The following is an 11933-nucleotide window of genomic DNA, read 5'->3' on the forward strand; positions in this document are numbered from 1 at the left end:
TGCGTACGGCGGCGGCGCCGCGTCGCGCCTCTGACGTCGTCGCGCCGCGCCGTCCGGGAAGGGGCAGCGTGGAGAAATGGAGGGGGAGTGCGGGGCGGCCCCGGCCTTGGGTCCGGGCCCTGAGGGATCCAACGGAGCGGCCCCGGTCCCGACCCCGGCCCGGCGGCGTCGGAAATCTGCTAAGAAGCGAAAGGAGGCGGCGGCGGCGGCAGTGATCCCGCGGGGCAGGCCCAAATCGGGGCGGGTGTGGAAGGACCCCGGCAAGAAGAGGTGGGCGCGGGGAGGAGGGGGTCAGGCCTCTGGAAGGGGGGGTCTGCAGGCTCGGGGGGAGCCCTTTGGGGGGGCCTCTGGTGGACGTAGGGCTGTTTGGGGGGGTTTTGAGCTCGGAGGGAGGCTCTGGGGGGGGCAGGGCTGTTTTGGGGGTGGGTTGGGCCGGGAGGGGATGTGGGGCGGGCAGGGCTGCTTTGATGGGGTCACGGAGGTGGTTGGTAAGGGGGATTCTGGAGCGGTCTGTAGACTTTAGGAGGGGACAAGGCTCCTTTGGGGGAGTCCTGAGCTGAGGGAAGGGTTGGGAGGGGATGTCGAGGGGCCGGGGCTGCCATGGGAGGCTCTAAGCTGGGAGGGTTTCACACAGTTCTGGCCTGAGAAGTTTCTGGAGAGGACCCAGAGTGGGCAAGGCCGTGTAGGGTTTCTGTGAGCCACAGGGAGCTCAGCTCTGCCTCCTCCAGCTGCTGACACGGCTCGTTTGCCTGCTCAGGTTCTCACACATGATCCAGGACAAGGCCCTTCGCACCTCTTGGGCACGGAAGATGAAGGAGCGGCAGGAAAGGAAGCTCGTCCGGGACCTGGCACGGCAGCTGCAGGAGGGGAAGCAGAGAGAGCGAGAGGTAACGGGCTCGGAAGCTGGGCCTTGAGCTCAAGACCCTGCAGGTAGCATCGCTCAGCCTCTCTGCGCCTGCTGTCTCCATGGGGCAGCGACCGTGCTCGTGACACTGGCACCCCATGGGGCAGGTTTGCCGGGCAGCCGGGGCCTCTGCTGTCCCAGCCCTCGGCTGAAGCTACCCGCTCCCTTTGCTAGGGCGAGCTGAGGGATGTGTTGCAGAGTCAGGCCGTGACCAGAGACTTTCCACCTCTCTCCATATGCAACCCCGTGTCTCTGCCCTCATCCCAGGCTTCGGGGCCATGGCGTTATTTTGGCAAAGGCCTGCGGGTTGTCTGCCCCACAGTGAGCACAAATCACACTGGCTGCCCTTCTCATGGGTAGCCGAGACAGTGAATTCCCTGCTGTCGTGCCAAATCCAGGCTGCAACACTCATGTGCTGCAAGTCACTGACTCGGAATAAACTCGCTCAGTCAGTTCAAGGCTCGTGCCAGCGGGGGGAAAAATTGCTGCTGGTTTGGCTTCATGCAGCAGATTTCATGCTTGGGCAGGTGTCGCTTGTGCTGCCGTAGCCGTGCAGCGCTCTGACTGGTGTTGGCATCGGCTACGGGTCGATGCTAGTTTAGGTTTAAGCCCAGAGGGAGGTAGGGAGGGATGGACAGGGAACATTTTGGTGCTGCTCCCGCAGGAGAAGAAGCGGCGGCGGGAGGAGAACCTGAAGCGGCGCCTGGAGAATGAGCGGAAGGCGGAGATTGTGCAAGTGGTGAGTTGCAGCCCCGCTCCTGGTTGGGGGGCACTGTGGTGGCCTGGCAGACCCAGCGGCCTCCACACCCTGGGTACTGGGCTTCAGTTTGTTCCAGTTCTTTTCCTTGGCTCCTCCTTTGAAGGATACTGTGAGCAGCGCTGGGAGGACTGGGGAAATCCAACCAAACCCAGCTGCAGCAGGAGGGTGACTCTTCTGCTGAGCTGGCAGCTGATGTCCTGCAGGGTGGGGTGAGGGACAGCTTCTCTTTCAAGCTTGAGAAAACCAGAACTGAGGCCGCCCCGGGGATGGCTGGCACACGGGGTGATAGAGCAAGGGAAACACAGCACTGATGGGGATCCAAGCACGCTGTGCTTTCATATAGGGAAGGCGTAGCTTTTCTATCTGGAAGAGACCTGGGAACTCAGGGTGGCTGTGGTAAAGATCTGCACAGCCACGCGGTGGTGGCGAGGATGGGATTATTGCCTGTCCCCTCCAACAAAAGAGCTGCAGCAACTTGGAGATGTTCCCAAGAAGGAGTTTTAGGATAAATCTGATCAGGAGCCAGACTTCGGTCATTGCTATGTCTGCCGGTTCGGCGGCGAGAGGAAGAAGATCTCATCTCACAGCTCCGTGCGGAGGGGCCTGACTCCAGTGGGGGCTGTGCCGGCCATGCTGCAGGGGTGGGAGGCTGGGAATCCTGCCATGCCCATCTCACCTGGCTCCCCCCAGTGCGGTCTCTGTGCCTGAAAGCCCCCTTTCGCCCTTCCCAGATCCGGAACCCACTGAAGCTCAAGCGGGCAAAGAAGAAGCAGCTGCGGCGGGTGGAGAAGCGGGACACGCTGGCCCTGCTCCAGAAGACACCCGTGCGGTGCAAAGCAGCCACCGAGTGAGACAGGAGACGAGGCACCACGATGCCCGGCCCAGGCAGCCGAGGTTTCTGCGGGTCCTGCTTCTCTCCAGGGGTGTTTCCCTGGCTCGGTGGGCAGGAGTCGCTGCCTGGGCCCTCAGTGTTGGACAGACAGCAGGACAGAGCTGGGGTGGGTTACGCAGCACCATGACCTGCAGGAACCAGCTTCTGGATCCCCCCCTGCCCTGTGAAGTTGGGGTGTTGCTGACAGCCGGGGGCTGGAAGGAGAACTGCTTCACCTACCCAAATCTGCTTTTTCTTTATAAAAATGAATAGGAACTGACCCAGACTCGCCTCTAACAGCTCAGGGTGGGTTGGTGGCTCCAGCTCAGGAGCCTTTCCTCTGCTGAGGCAGATCTCCCTCAGCCTTCCTGGGATCGCAGAGCACCATGGCTCCCTCGCTCCCTGAGGCTCCCCTTCCTCAAAGAGGGGTCTTGCTCCCCCCCAGGAATGAGCCCTGGAGCCTGTCACAAAGGGAGGGGGCACATCTTTGCTACGCTGCGGAGATGGGAGGGGATTGCACCGTGCAGCACAGCCTCCTGTCACCCTTCTCTGGGGATGCTGGGGGGCAGCACTGCTGCGGGATGGGTTTGCTGGGGGGGGGGCTTGGAGTGGGAAACCCACACAGATCTTTACACCTTCCTGGTTTTTCTTGTCCTATAAATGCCCCTTTCTGCGTTTCTGTTGAGGGCTGTGTCTTCAGCCTGCTGTGAGCCAGACCGGTGGGGTGGGAGGGTGCCAAGGGTGTCGCTGGGTAGGCAAACACAAGGCTGCAGGGAGGATAAGTCCGTGCTTGCAGTGGGGAGCCCTGATGGGGGAGGGCATGGTGATGCCCGGGCCCAGCAGCTTGTGGCTGTGGGGGGAGCTGGCCCTGTGCCCCCCCTGCCCAAGGCAGAATGAAGGAGGGGGAGGGGTTAATCACAGGCTGGGGGCTCAGGGGACCCCAAATTGGGGGGTGGATAGAGCTTCCTGTTGCCCCCACTGAATAGGAATTGGGGGTTTCCCACCCACGCACAGGGCAGTCCCCGTCGAGGGGTGCCGCAGTCGAAGGGTGAGGGGCCTGGCAGGAGCTGTGGGGCGGCTGCCAGCCTGGCCTGGGTCATCGGGCAGTAGGGCTCTGCCCTCGCTGCTTCCCAGATTAATGATTAATGAGGCAATATAAGGGAGTGCAGGGCAGGCAGAGCCCTCCTCTCCCATCCACTCCCTCCTCTCCCACCCACTCTCTCTTCAGAGCCACACCACCAGCCCAGCCTTCACCCCGGTCCTGGTAAGAGGGGGCTTGGAGCCCATCCCCGTGGCTTCAGGGCTTTGGGGGCTGTCCTGCTTTCCTGGTGGGGTGTACGTGGGCGGACTTGGCGTCTCCTCCCGGGGCTGGACTGGGACCAGCACCTTGTCGGGCTTCTGGCACGCTGCCACGGCCTGCCTGCCCGTCCTGCCGCGCAGAGGGAAAACAGGGTTTGGATGGGACGGGGGGGCCCGTAGCCTCTGCCCCCCAGCTTGCCCCTGCTCTCCCAACCCCCTACCCTGGTCTGGTCCCGGGGTGCAGAGGAGGAGGACAGGGAGAGGGGATGGTGGGTGCTGGGGATACTGGGGCTGGGGGACAGAAGAAAAAGAGGTGTCTGTGGGTGTCCCTGCAACCGGGCAGGTTTGGGGGGGCTGCTGCAGGCAAGTTTGGGCTTAGAGGGTAGGAGGTGCCAGGGAGGGGGGCCGGGGACCGTGAAAGGAGGGATGTCAGCGGGACCGGCTGGGCTGCAAACCCCGTGGTGTAATCGCCAAGTCCCGTGGCCCCTGGTTAGGATCCCTGGGGACAATCCCCTGCTGCCAGCCCGCGGTGGGCCACCGAGCAGCCCCCCCCCGGGCGGTGTGACCGTGGGGCTTGAGTGGGATGCTCGGGGGTGATGCTTATCTCCATTCCCCAGGTGCACCATGGTGGAGGTGACGGTGACGCCGCAGTCCTCGCTGGCCGACCGGCCGGTGCAGATGAGGGTGCGGGGGCTGTCCCCCTCCCAGCTGGTCACCCTGCGGGCATCACTGATGGACGAGCAGGGCGAATGCTTCCAGGCGCGTGCCTTCTTCCGCGCCGACGGCGCGGGCGAGGTGGATCCCGGGTGCCACGCCGCCCTGGGCGGCAGCTACGCCGGCGTCTGGCCCATGGGGCTTTTCTGGTTCCTGCAGCCCGACACCCTCTTCCGACGGCTGGTCAAGCGGGATGTGGCCGGCAGCCCCTTCCTCGTCCGTCTGGAGGTCTTCGATGGCCTCTGCCTGGTCACCGGACCTCAGGACCAGCCGCTGGCCTCCTGCGTGGCTGAGCGGTGGTACGTGTGTCCCGGCATGCAGCGGGTGCCCATCCGGGAGGGCAGGGTCCGTGGAGCCCTCTTCTTGCCACCCGGTGAGAAATGGGGCACGGGGAACCCTGGGCTGCCCAGCCTTGGCTCCCTGGGGATACCCCGGGGCCAGCTGGGACCCCCGGGGTGGCTCCTGTCCCCCATCGGTGACGGTCTCTCTGGCTGCCCGCAGGACCGGGACCCTTCCCGGGGGTGATCGACCTGTTTGGGGGTGCGGGTGGCCTCATTGAGTTTCGTGCGGGGCTGCTGGCCAGCCGGGGCTTCGCGGTGCTGGCGCTGGCCTTCTTCGCCTACGACGACCTGCCCCGCACCTTGACCCAGCTCGACCTGGAGTATTTCGAGGAGGCGGCCGAGCTGCTCCTCCGGCACCCCAAGGTGAGCCCCGCAGCGCGGCGGGTGGCCCCCGCGAGCCGGGATGTCCTGATAAGCGAGATGTCCTGGTGACTGGGGACGCCCTGGTGAGCGGCCGTGTCCCAGTGAATGGGATGTCCTGGTGACTGGGGACATCCCGGCGACGTCCCGGCATGCGGTGCTGCCAGCTTGCTCTGTTTTCCCCCACCGCAGGTGCGAGGCCCCGGTCTGGGTGTCGTCGGCGTCTCCAAAGGAGCAGAGGTGGCCCTGGCCATGGCCAGCTTCCTCCCACAGGTGGTGGCCACGGTGTGGATCAACGGCACGGCCTTCCTCCACGGCAACCCGCTGGTCTACAAAGACCTCCGCGTCCCCCCCATCCCCTACTACGCCGAGCGCGTGATCTTCACGGAGATGGGGGCCTTGGACAACTCGGCCATCTTCGCCGACCCCCGGGACCCCGCGTACAGTGCCTCGGCCATCCCGGCCGAGAAGGTCCGGGGGAAGGTCCTCTTCGTGGTGGGGGAGGCCGACCGCAGCTTCAACAGCAAGCTCTTCGCTGAGCTGGCCATGGCACGGATGCCGCCGGAGAGCTGCCGCCTCCTCTCCTACCCCGGGGCCGGGCACTTGATCGAGCCCCCCTGCTCGCCCCTCTGCAGCATCTCCAGCATGCGGGGGACCCCCCGGCCGGTGGTTTGGGGGGGTGAAGCCCAACCCCACGCTAAGGCCCAGGAACACTCGTGGCAGGAGATCATTCAATTCTTGGAGCTCCACCTGGGTTCTGCCACCACCATGAAGCTGTGAGGGCTGTGGGGAGGCTGGGGGGGGGAAGAAGCCAGTCCCCAGGCTTGCCACCCCACTCAATAAAATGCCCCCTGCCAGCCGGCGCTGCCTGATCCTGCCTGCACTCATGGGAGGGGGGCACCAGGTCCTGGTGACAGCACGCGGGAGGACCCCTGTGTGTATATAAGTGCATATATAGGCGCAGCCATGGCTCAGCTGTAGCTGATACCTCTCTTTAATGAGGCGGTTAAAGTTTTTGGGGGGCTACAGCCAAACCCCCAGCTCCACACGCCCTTTTGCCATGAGCCTGGGTTCGGTGCCGTGAGCTGACACAGTCCCCGTGCCTGCACCGAGCTGGGGCGGGGGGTTCCCCTGGGAATGCCGAGGACAGCGGCTCCCACGAGACAGGAAGGTTTGAAACCCCCAAAAACGCTGAGGCTGGCACCTGGGCTGGGATGGAGGATGGCAAACGGGCATCAGGGCACATTCACGCCCGGCACGGTGCAGGAGCCGGCTGTGACCGTCACACCAGCAAGGGACAGGGGAGGGTGTGTGTGGAGGTGACTCAGTTTAGTCTACCATAAAGATAAGACCCAGAAGGGAAATTTCTCGAGAGGGAGGCAGAGGGAACCCACAAAGCGCTGCGCTCAGCACCCACCCGAAGGGACCAAGGTCCTTCCTCCGCACGCCGGGACACCGGTGAAACTCGGCTCTGGCTTTTTGTTGGGTGCCTGCCCATCGCTTGACCACAGCCGGCTCCCCGTTTGCCTTCCTGCGGGGACCTCGGCGGGGGGACGACGAGCATCCCGTGGCTTGGGGCCCCCCCATGGCAGAGCTGGCAGGACCGTGACCACCCTTGCTCTAGGGTGAGGGCAGCACCCAGCCGGGCACGAGAGTGGGGGGTCGGGGAGCACCCCAGAGCAGAGGACGGTGACAGCCAGGATAAGGGGTGGCCTGGGGACCCCTGGCCCCACGCCATGCTCAGGACAGCAGTCTCGATTCCCTATTTGCAGGAACGGTTTCTCCCGACATCTCGCTTCCGTGGGACAAAGTGCTCTTTGAAGGACTTTCGGTTCCCCCGTGGCACCGCCAGCAGAGCAGAGCCGGGGGGTGCAGCCACGGGGTGCGTATTTGGGGACAATTCTCTGATTCCCCAGCCCCCAGACCTCACTGGGACCGTGCTGCTGTGCTTCCCCCCGCCAAGTCCCTCTGCAGGTTCCTGGTCCCACGGCTGCCCTGGCAGCGGGGTGTCCATAGGGGAGCCAAATGCCACCACCGATCCCCACCGGCTCGTGGCAAACCCCAAGGCTGTGCGCCAAGGGGGAAGGTGGGCATGGCATGGCTTGGTCCAGCTGGGCATCCTGGCCAGTGCCGTCTCCATTCCCCGTTCTCAGGGACAGTCTCTCCCATGGCAGGACAAACAAACAGCTTCTTTGACCGGTTTTCGGTTCCTCCCCGGTCACCCTGGCACGGCTGCGGGAGGTGACCACGGGGCCGAGGGCAGCGAGGTCGCCGGTGGCAGGGGAGCGAGGAGCCCTGGGGCAGAGCTCATTCCCCCCGCCGTGGGGCAGGAGGCACCGTCCCGACACGGCCCCACCGGTCATCTGATTCCCCCCCCCCCGCCTCCCACCATGTCCCAGTCGGCCGGGTATAAATCCATGACCCCCAGTGCCGAGCCACGGAGAGCCCCGCGCTCCGGACTCGCTGGCTGCCACCGCCATGGGACGGAGCTGCTCCTTCCTCCTGCTGCTTCTCCTCCTGCCCCCGGGGCCGGGAGCCGCCTTCTCGCTCCTGCGGTACCGCTACGACTGCGGGGACTACGGCATGCAGCTGCAGGCATATCCCACCCGCGGCCGCACCGTCCGCTTCAAAGTCATGGGTGAGTGGGCATGAGCCCCCCCCCCCCCGACCCAGCTCTCCTTGGGGTGGCGTGGGGTTACCCCAAAACCCCAGTGCCTCAGGGTGCTGGTGCCCCGATGGGATGAGCCCAATGAGCTTTTGGTGAGGGGCCATGCTGCCGGGGAGGGTTTCTGCGCGCCTGTCTCCCCCGGGAGCACCACGGCACCCAGTTGTGCCACCTCGCTCCCCCCGCCATGCCCACGGTGTCCCCACAGACGAGTTCGGCACCCGCTTTGACGTGGCCAACTGCTCCATCTGCCTCCACTGGCTCAATGCCGGGGCGGACGGCGCCGTCATCTTCTCCTCCGGCTACGAGGGCTGCCACGTCCTGGTGAAGGTGAGGGTCCCGTCCCACCCGTGGTCCCCCCCGCCCGGTGCCGGCAGGCTGGGGGTGACTGTCCCTCCCGTCCCACCGCAGGAGGACCGCTACGTCTTGAGGGTGCAGCTGGAGGAGATGCTGCTCAGCGGGGTCCTGGCCGCCTCCTATGAAGTCAACATGACCTGCCCGCAGCCGGGCGACGAGGAGATCCTCACGGCCGGCAATGCGCACGCCGAGCACCGGGCCGGTCGGGGCAACAACGTCCACCAGACCCAGACGGATGTCCTTGTCCCCCTGTCCCAGCCCGGCCTCCTGCACCACACGTCCCAGTCCACCCTCACCCTCCCGGGACGCCAGCTCTCTCCCCAAACCAACTCGGAGCAGGTTCACCCCGTGGCTCAGACCCAGCCGGTCCTGGTGCACCCTGGGCTGCAGCCCCAACCCCAGCCCAGCCTGGTTCGCCCGGGGCTTCAGCCCCAGCCTGGCATGGTTCGCCCCATCAACCAACCTCAGCGGGGCTTAATGCGCCCGGGCATGCAGCCCCCAGCCCAGCCCGGGTTGTTGCACCCCAGGGGTCAAACCCAACCAGGTCGTCTTCGCCCAGGGCTTCAGACCCAAAACCAGCTTGGGTTATTGCACCCCGGGGCTCAAACCCAACCAGGGCTCCTTCGCCCGGGGCTTCAGACCCAAAACCAGGCTGGGCTGGTGCACCCCGGGGCTCAAACCCAACCGGGTCATCTTCGTCCAGGGCTTGTGCCCCAAAACCAGCCTGGGTTGGTGCACGCCGGCGTCCAGTCTAGCTTAATGCACGCTGGTGCTCAAAGTCAAACAGGCTTCGTACACCCGGGATCTCAGCCCCAAAGCCAGCCGGGCTTAGCTCATCCCAGCCTTCAGACCCATTCCCAAGCTGGTCTCCTCCGCCCTGGGCTCCAGAGCCAAGCTGGGCTGCCTCACCCTGGCTCCCAGCCTGGCCTGGTACGCCCGGTTCTCCAGAGCCAAGCTGGGCTGGTACATCCCGGTCATCCCCGACCGGGTCTAGTGCACCCGGGACTCCAGTCCCGACCGGGTTTTGTACGTCCTGGACTTCAGGCTCAGCCCCAGCCGGGGCTGGTGCGCCCAGGATTGCAGCCCCAAGCCCAGCCTGGCTTGCTGCATCCCGGGCTTCAATCCCAGCCTAGTCTACTGCAATCCACGGCTCTCTTCTACCACTCGGCAGGGGCAGGTAAGCCGACGCGACGGGATGGAGGGCTGCGGCCGGGGCTGGGTCCTCCCTGTCCCCGGAGCAGCAGATCACAGCCGTGAGGGGATGCCTGGGGCAGGCAGGAGGATGCTTTGGCAGGGGGATGCTTGGGTGGGCAGGTCAGGGAGATGCTCAGGGCAGCGTCCCCTCTCTGCCACCCCAGGCACCCAGTTGACGAGGGAGCAGTGCCAGGTGGCGGTGGGGAGGATGCCCTGCGTGGCCCCGCAGGGCCGGGAGGCATGCCTGCAGGCGGGCTGCTGCTACGACGACATGGACCGCATCGCGCCCTGCTATTACGGCAACACGGGTAGGATGCTCGGCGGGGTCCCTGGGGATGCCCCCATCGCCGACCGCCTTAGCCAGCACCTACCGGGGTGGAGAAGTGGTGGGGTGGTTGCAGATCCCTGTTGCTCAGGCTGACGGAATCGCTCCCTCGTGCCGCAGCCACCGTGCAGTGCCTGCTGGACGGGCACTTCGTCCTGGTGGTGCCGCGGGGCCTCACCACCCAGCCCTACAACCTGGACAGCGTGCGCCTCGCCAGCACCCAGGCCGGCTGCGAGCCCGTCAGGGTGACGGAAACCTTCGTGATGTTCCGCTTCCCCGTCACGCAGTGCGGCACCACCGTCCAGGTAGGGATGCGACACCCCCCCGCCCTCCCCGAGACCCCCCTCGGAGCGCGGATGGGGACCCTGACCCCACATGCATGTCTACCCCAGGTGATTGAGGACCGGCTGATCTATGAGAACCAGCTTATCTCCACCATCGACGTCCAGGGTTCCCCCCGCGGCTCCATCACCCGGGACAGCATCTACATGTAAGGGGAGGGTGGGCAAAGATGGGCAGAGAGCTAGGACCCCCCCAGCAAAGCCCATTCGGCTCCCCCTCTGCCTGCAGCTCCCCCCCGGAGCAGTTCCCCCACTCCTCGCTCCTGCCGGTGCTTGGTGCTGGGACTGGGGACCCCCACGGCAGATGCCCCGGCGGTGTCCACCCCTCCTTGGGCTGGGCGAAGCTGATGCCGCGGGGGGCTGGAGGGCACGGGGATGGGGGGGGGGGCATCCAAGTCCGCTCTGCTCCCCTCAGCCTCCAGGCTCGTTGCATCTACAATGCCAGCGACCTCCTGCCACTCCGCGTGGAGGTGGCCGTGCCCCCCACGGCCGCCCCCCTGGCCATGCCGGGGCCGCTCAGGCTCCAGTTACGCATCGCCACTGGTGAGTCGCCCATTCTCCGTGCCCCCCTTCACTGTCCCCCCCCCCTCAGCCCGCTCAGCCTCTTGTCCTCCCCGCAGACGAGAGCTACACCTCCTACCACCCCGACGGCGACTACCCCTTGGTGAGGGTGCTCCGGGACCCCATTTACGTGGAGGTTCGCCTCCTGCAGAAGACGGACCCTAACCTGGTGCTGGTCCTGCACCACTGCTGGGCGTCCCCCAGCACCGACGCCGCGGCCGAGCCCCAGTGGCCCATCCTGGTGGATGGGTGAGCAGGGGGACACAGGAGGATGGAGAAAGGCGGACGGGGGGGTCATCCACACCAACCAAGGGTCTCTCTCGTGTGCCCAGGTGCCCCTTCGCAGGGGACAACTACAGGACACAGCTCGTGCCCGTGGGACCGGCCTCGCCGCAACTGCCCTTCCCGAGCCACTACCAGCGCTTCGTCATCTCCACCTTCACCTTCGTGGAGCCCCCCTCGATGGCGGTGCTGGAGGGAGAGGTGGGGGGGGGGCCAGGCGTACCCTGCAGCATCGCCCCGGGGGGCTGACCATGGACTTCAGACCTCCCTGGTCCTCCCCTTGGTTGGCAAGCCCCCATCCCAACACCCTCAAAACCCACCCCAGCACCTTTCCTGAGCAAACCCCCCCCCCGGGCTGGCTGTGGTGCAGAGGTGCTGGCACAGCGTTGCTGCCTCGGTCCTGCTCCGCTCCCCGGCCATGGGTCCGCAACTGCAACGGGGAGCCCACACTGCTTGGGGTGGGGGGTTCCTTGGGGCTTGGAGCACCTTCTCCAGACCCCCCAGCACCGTCGCCTGCTGACAGTGGCCCACCCGTGGTTCTCAGGTATACATCTCGTGCAGCGCTTCTGTTTGCCACCTGGCACAGCCCGAGCCCTGCCGGCCCTCCTGCCAGCTGGGAGTGCCTTCACGTAAGTCTGGGTGCCGCCGGTTCCCGTCTGCCTCCTCAGCAGCCGGTCACGGTGCGGGGGGGACCTCCGCCTGCCCCGGCTTTCCATGCCAAGCCCCAGGCCCTCCCCAGGAGCGCGTCGGTCTCTGGGGGACAGGAGGACAGCTGAAACCACGGGCACGGTCACCTCCCAGGGACGTGTCATCTTCCCCAAGGTCCCCAAGCTGCGGCGAGGCTGAGCTCAAAGGCGCTAGGTGAGTGTTCCTCCGCTCCCTAAACTGCCCCTTCATCCTAGCTCTAACTCACTCTCCTCCTTCTCCTCTTCCTCCTGTGCAGCTCCTGCCTCCAGCCA

General features: G+C 65.8%; 3 protein-coding genes across 4 annotated transcripts; all 3 read left to right on the plus strand.

Moving 5' to 3' along the window:
- The first annotated feature begins 41 nt into the window (after positions 1 to 41).
- CCDC86 (coiled-coil domain containing 86) lies at positions 42 to 2815 on the plus strand. The gene is made up of 4 exons (XM_075048367.1): positions 42 to 270; positions 758 to 887; positions 1569 to 1643; positions 2396 to 2815. Exons 1-4 carry the CDS (start codon positions 77 to 79, stop codon positions 2513 to 2515), a joined length of 519 nt encoding a protein of 172 aa, XP_074904468.1. The 5' UTR covers positions 42 to 76; the 3' UTR covers positions 2516 to 2815.
- Positions 2816 to 3853: 1038 nt separating this feature from the next.
- On the plus strand, positions 3854 to 6077 carry LOC142040441 (acyl-coenzyme A amino acid N-acyltransferase 2-like). Of its 2 annotated transcripts, XM_075048366.1 has the most exons (4): positions 3854 to 4103; positions 4452 to 4921; positions 5050 to 5252; positions 5442 to 6077. In XM_075048366.1, the coding sequence occupies exons 2-4, from the start codon at positions 4459 to 4461 to the stop codon at positions 6027 to 6029; spliced, it is 1254 nt and encodes a 417-aa protein (XP_074904467.1). In that variant the 5' UTR covers positions 3854 to 4103; positions 4452 to 4458; the 3' UTR covers positions 6030 to 6077. The 2 variants fall into 2 exon arrangements, with proteins under 2 accessions (XP_074904467.1, XP_074904466.1); XM_075048365.1 differs by lacking the exon at positions 3854 to 4103 and having other exon boundaries at positions 4330 to 4921.
- A 1562-nt stretch (positions 6078 to 7639) lies between these two features.
- Positions 7640 to 11820, plus strand: ZP1 (zona pellucida glycoprotein 1). The gene is given in 13 exon segments (XM_075047155.1): positions 7640 to 7668; positions 7670 to 7887; positions 8123 to 8244; positions 8326 to 8815; positions 8888 to 9448; positions 9630 to 9773; positions 9911 to 10095; positions 10183 to 10280; positions 10547 to 10674; positions 10752 to 10941; positions 11025 to 11175; positions 11519 to 11603; positions 11714 to 11820. Coding segments are annotated over 13 exon segments (2508 nt in total).
- The last annotated feature ends 113 nt before the right edge of the window (positions 11821 to 11933 follow it).

The sequence above is a fragment of the Buteo buteo genome, chromosome 16, assembly GCF_964188355.1.
Source record: "Buteo buteo chromosome 16, bButBut1.hap1.1, whole genome shotgun sequence".
Lineage (NCBI taxonomy): Eukaryota > Metazoa > Chordata > Aves > Accipitriformes > Accipitridae > Buteo > Buteo buteo.

Bases quoted from the DNA above. Each gene is read 5' to 3' on its own strand.
- CCDC86 (XM_075048367.1), top strand. From the start codon at position 77: ATGGAGGGGGAGTGCGGGGCGGCCCCGGCCTTGGGTCCGGGCCCTGAG. The intron at 271-757 runs GTGGGCGCGGGG...TTGCCTGCTCAG, and splicing joins AAGGACCCCGGCAAGAAGAG to GTTCTCACACATGATCCAGG. The intron at 1,644-2,395 runs GTGAGTTGCAGC...CGCCCTTCCCAG, and splicing joins AGGCGGAGATTGTGCAAGTG to ATCCGGAACCCACTGAAGCT.
- LOC142040441 (XM_075048366.1), top strand. From the start codon at position 4,459: ATGGTGGAGGTGACGGTGACGCCGCAGTCCTCGCTGGCCGACCGGCCG. The intron at 4,922-5,049 runs GTGAGAAATGGG...GGCTGCCCGCAG, and splicing joins AGCCCTCTTCTTGCCACCCG to GACCGGGACCCTTCCCGGGG. The intron at 5,253-5,441 runs GTGAGCCCCGCA...CCCCCACCGCAG, and splicing joins TGCTCCTCCGGCACCCCAAG to GTGCGAGGCCCCGGTCTGGG.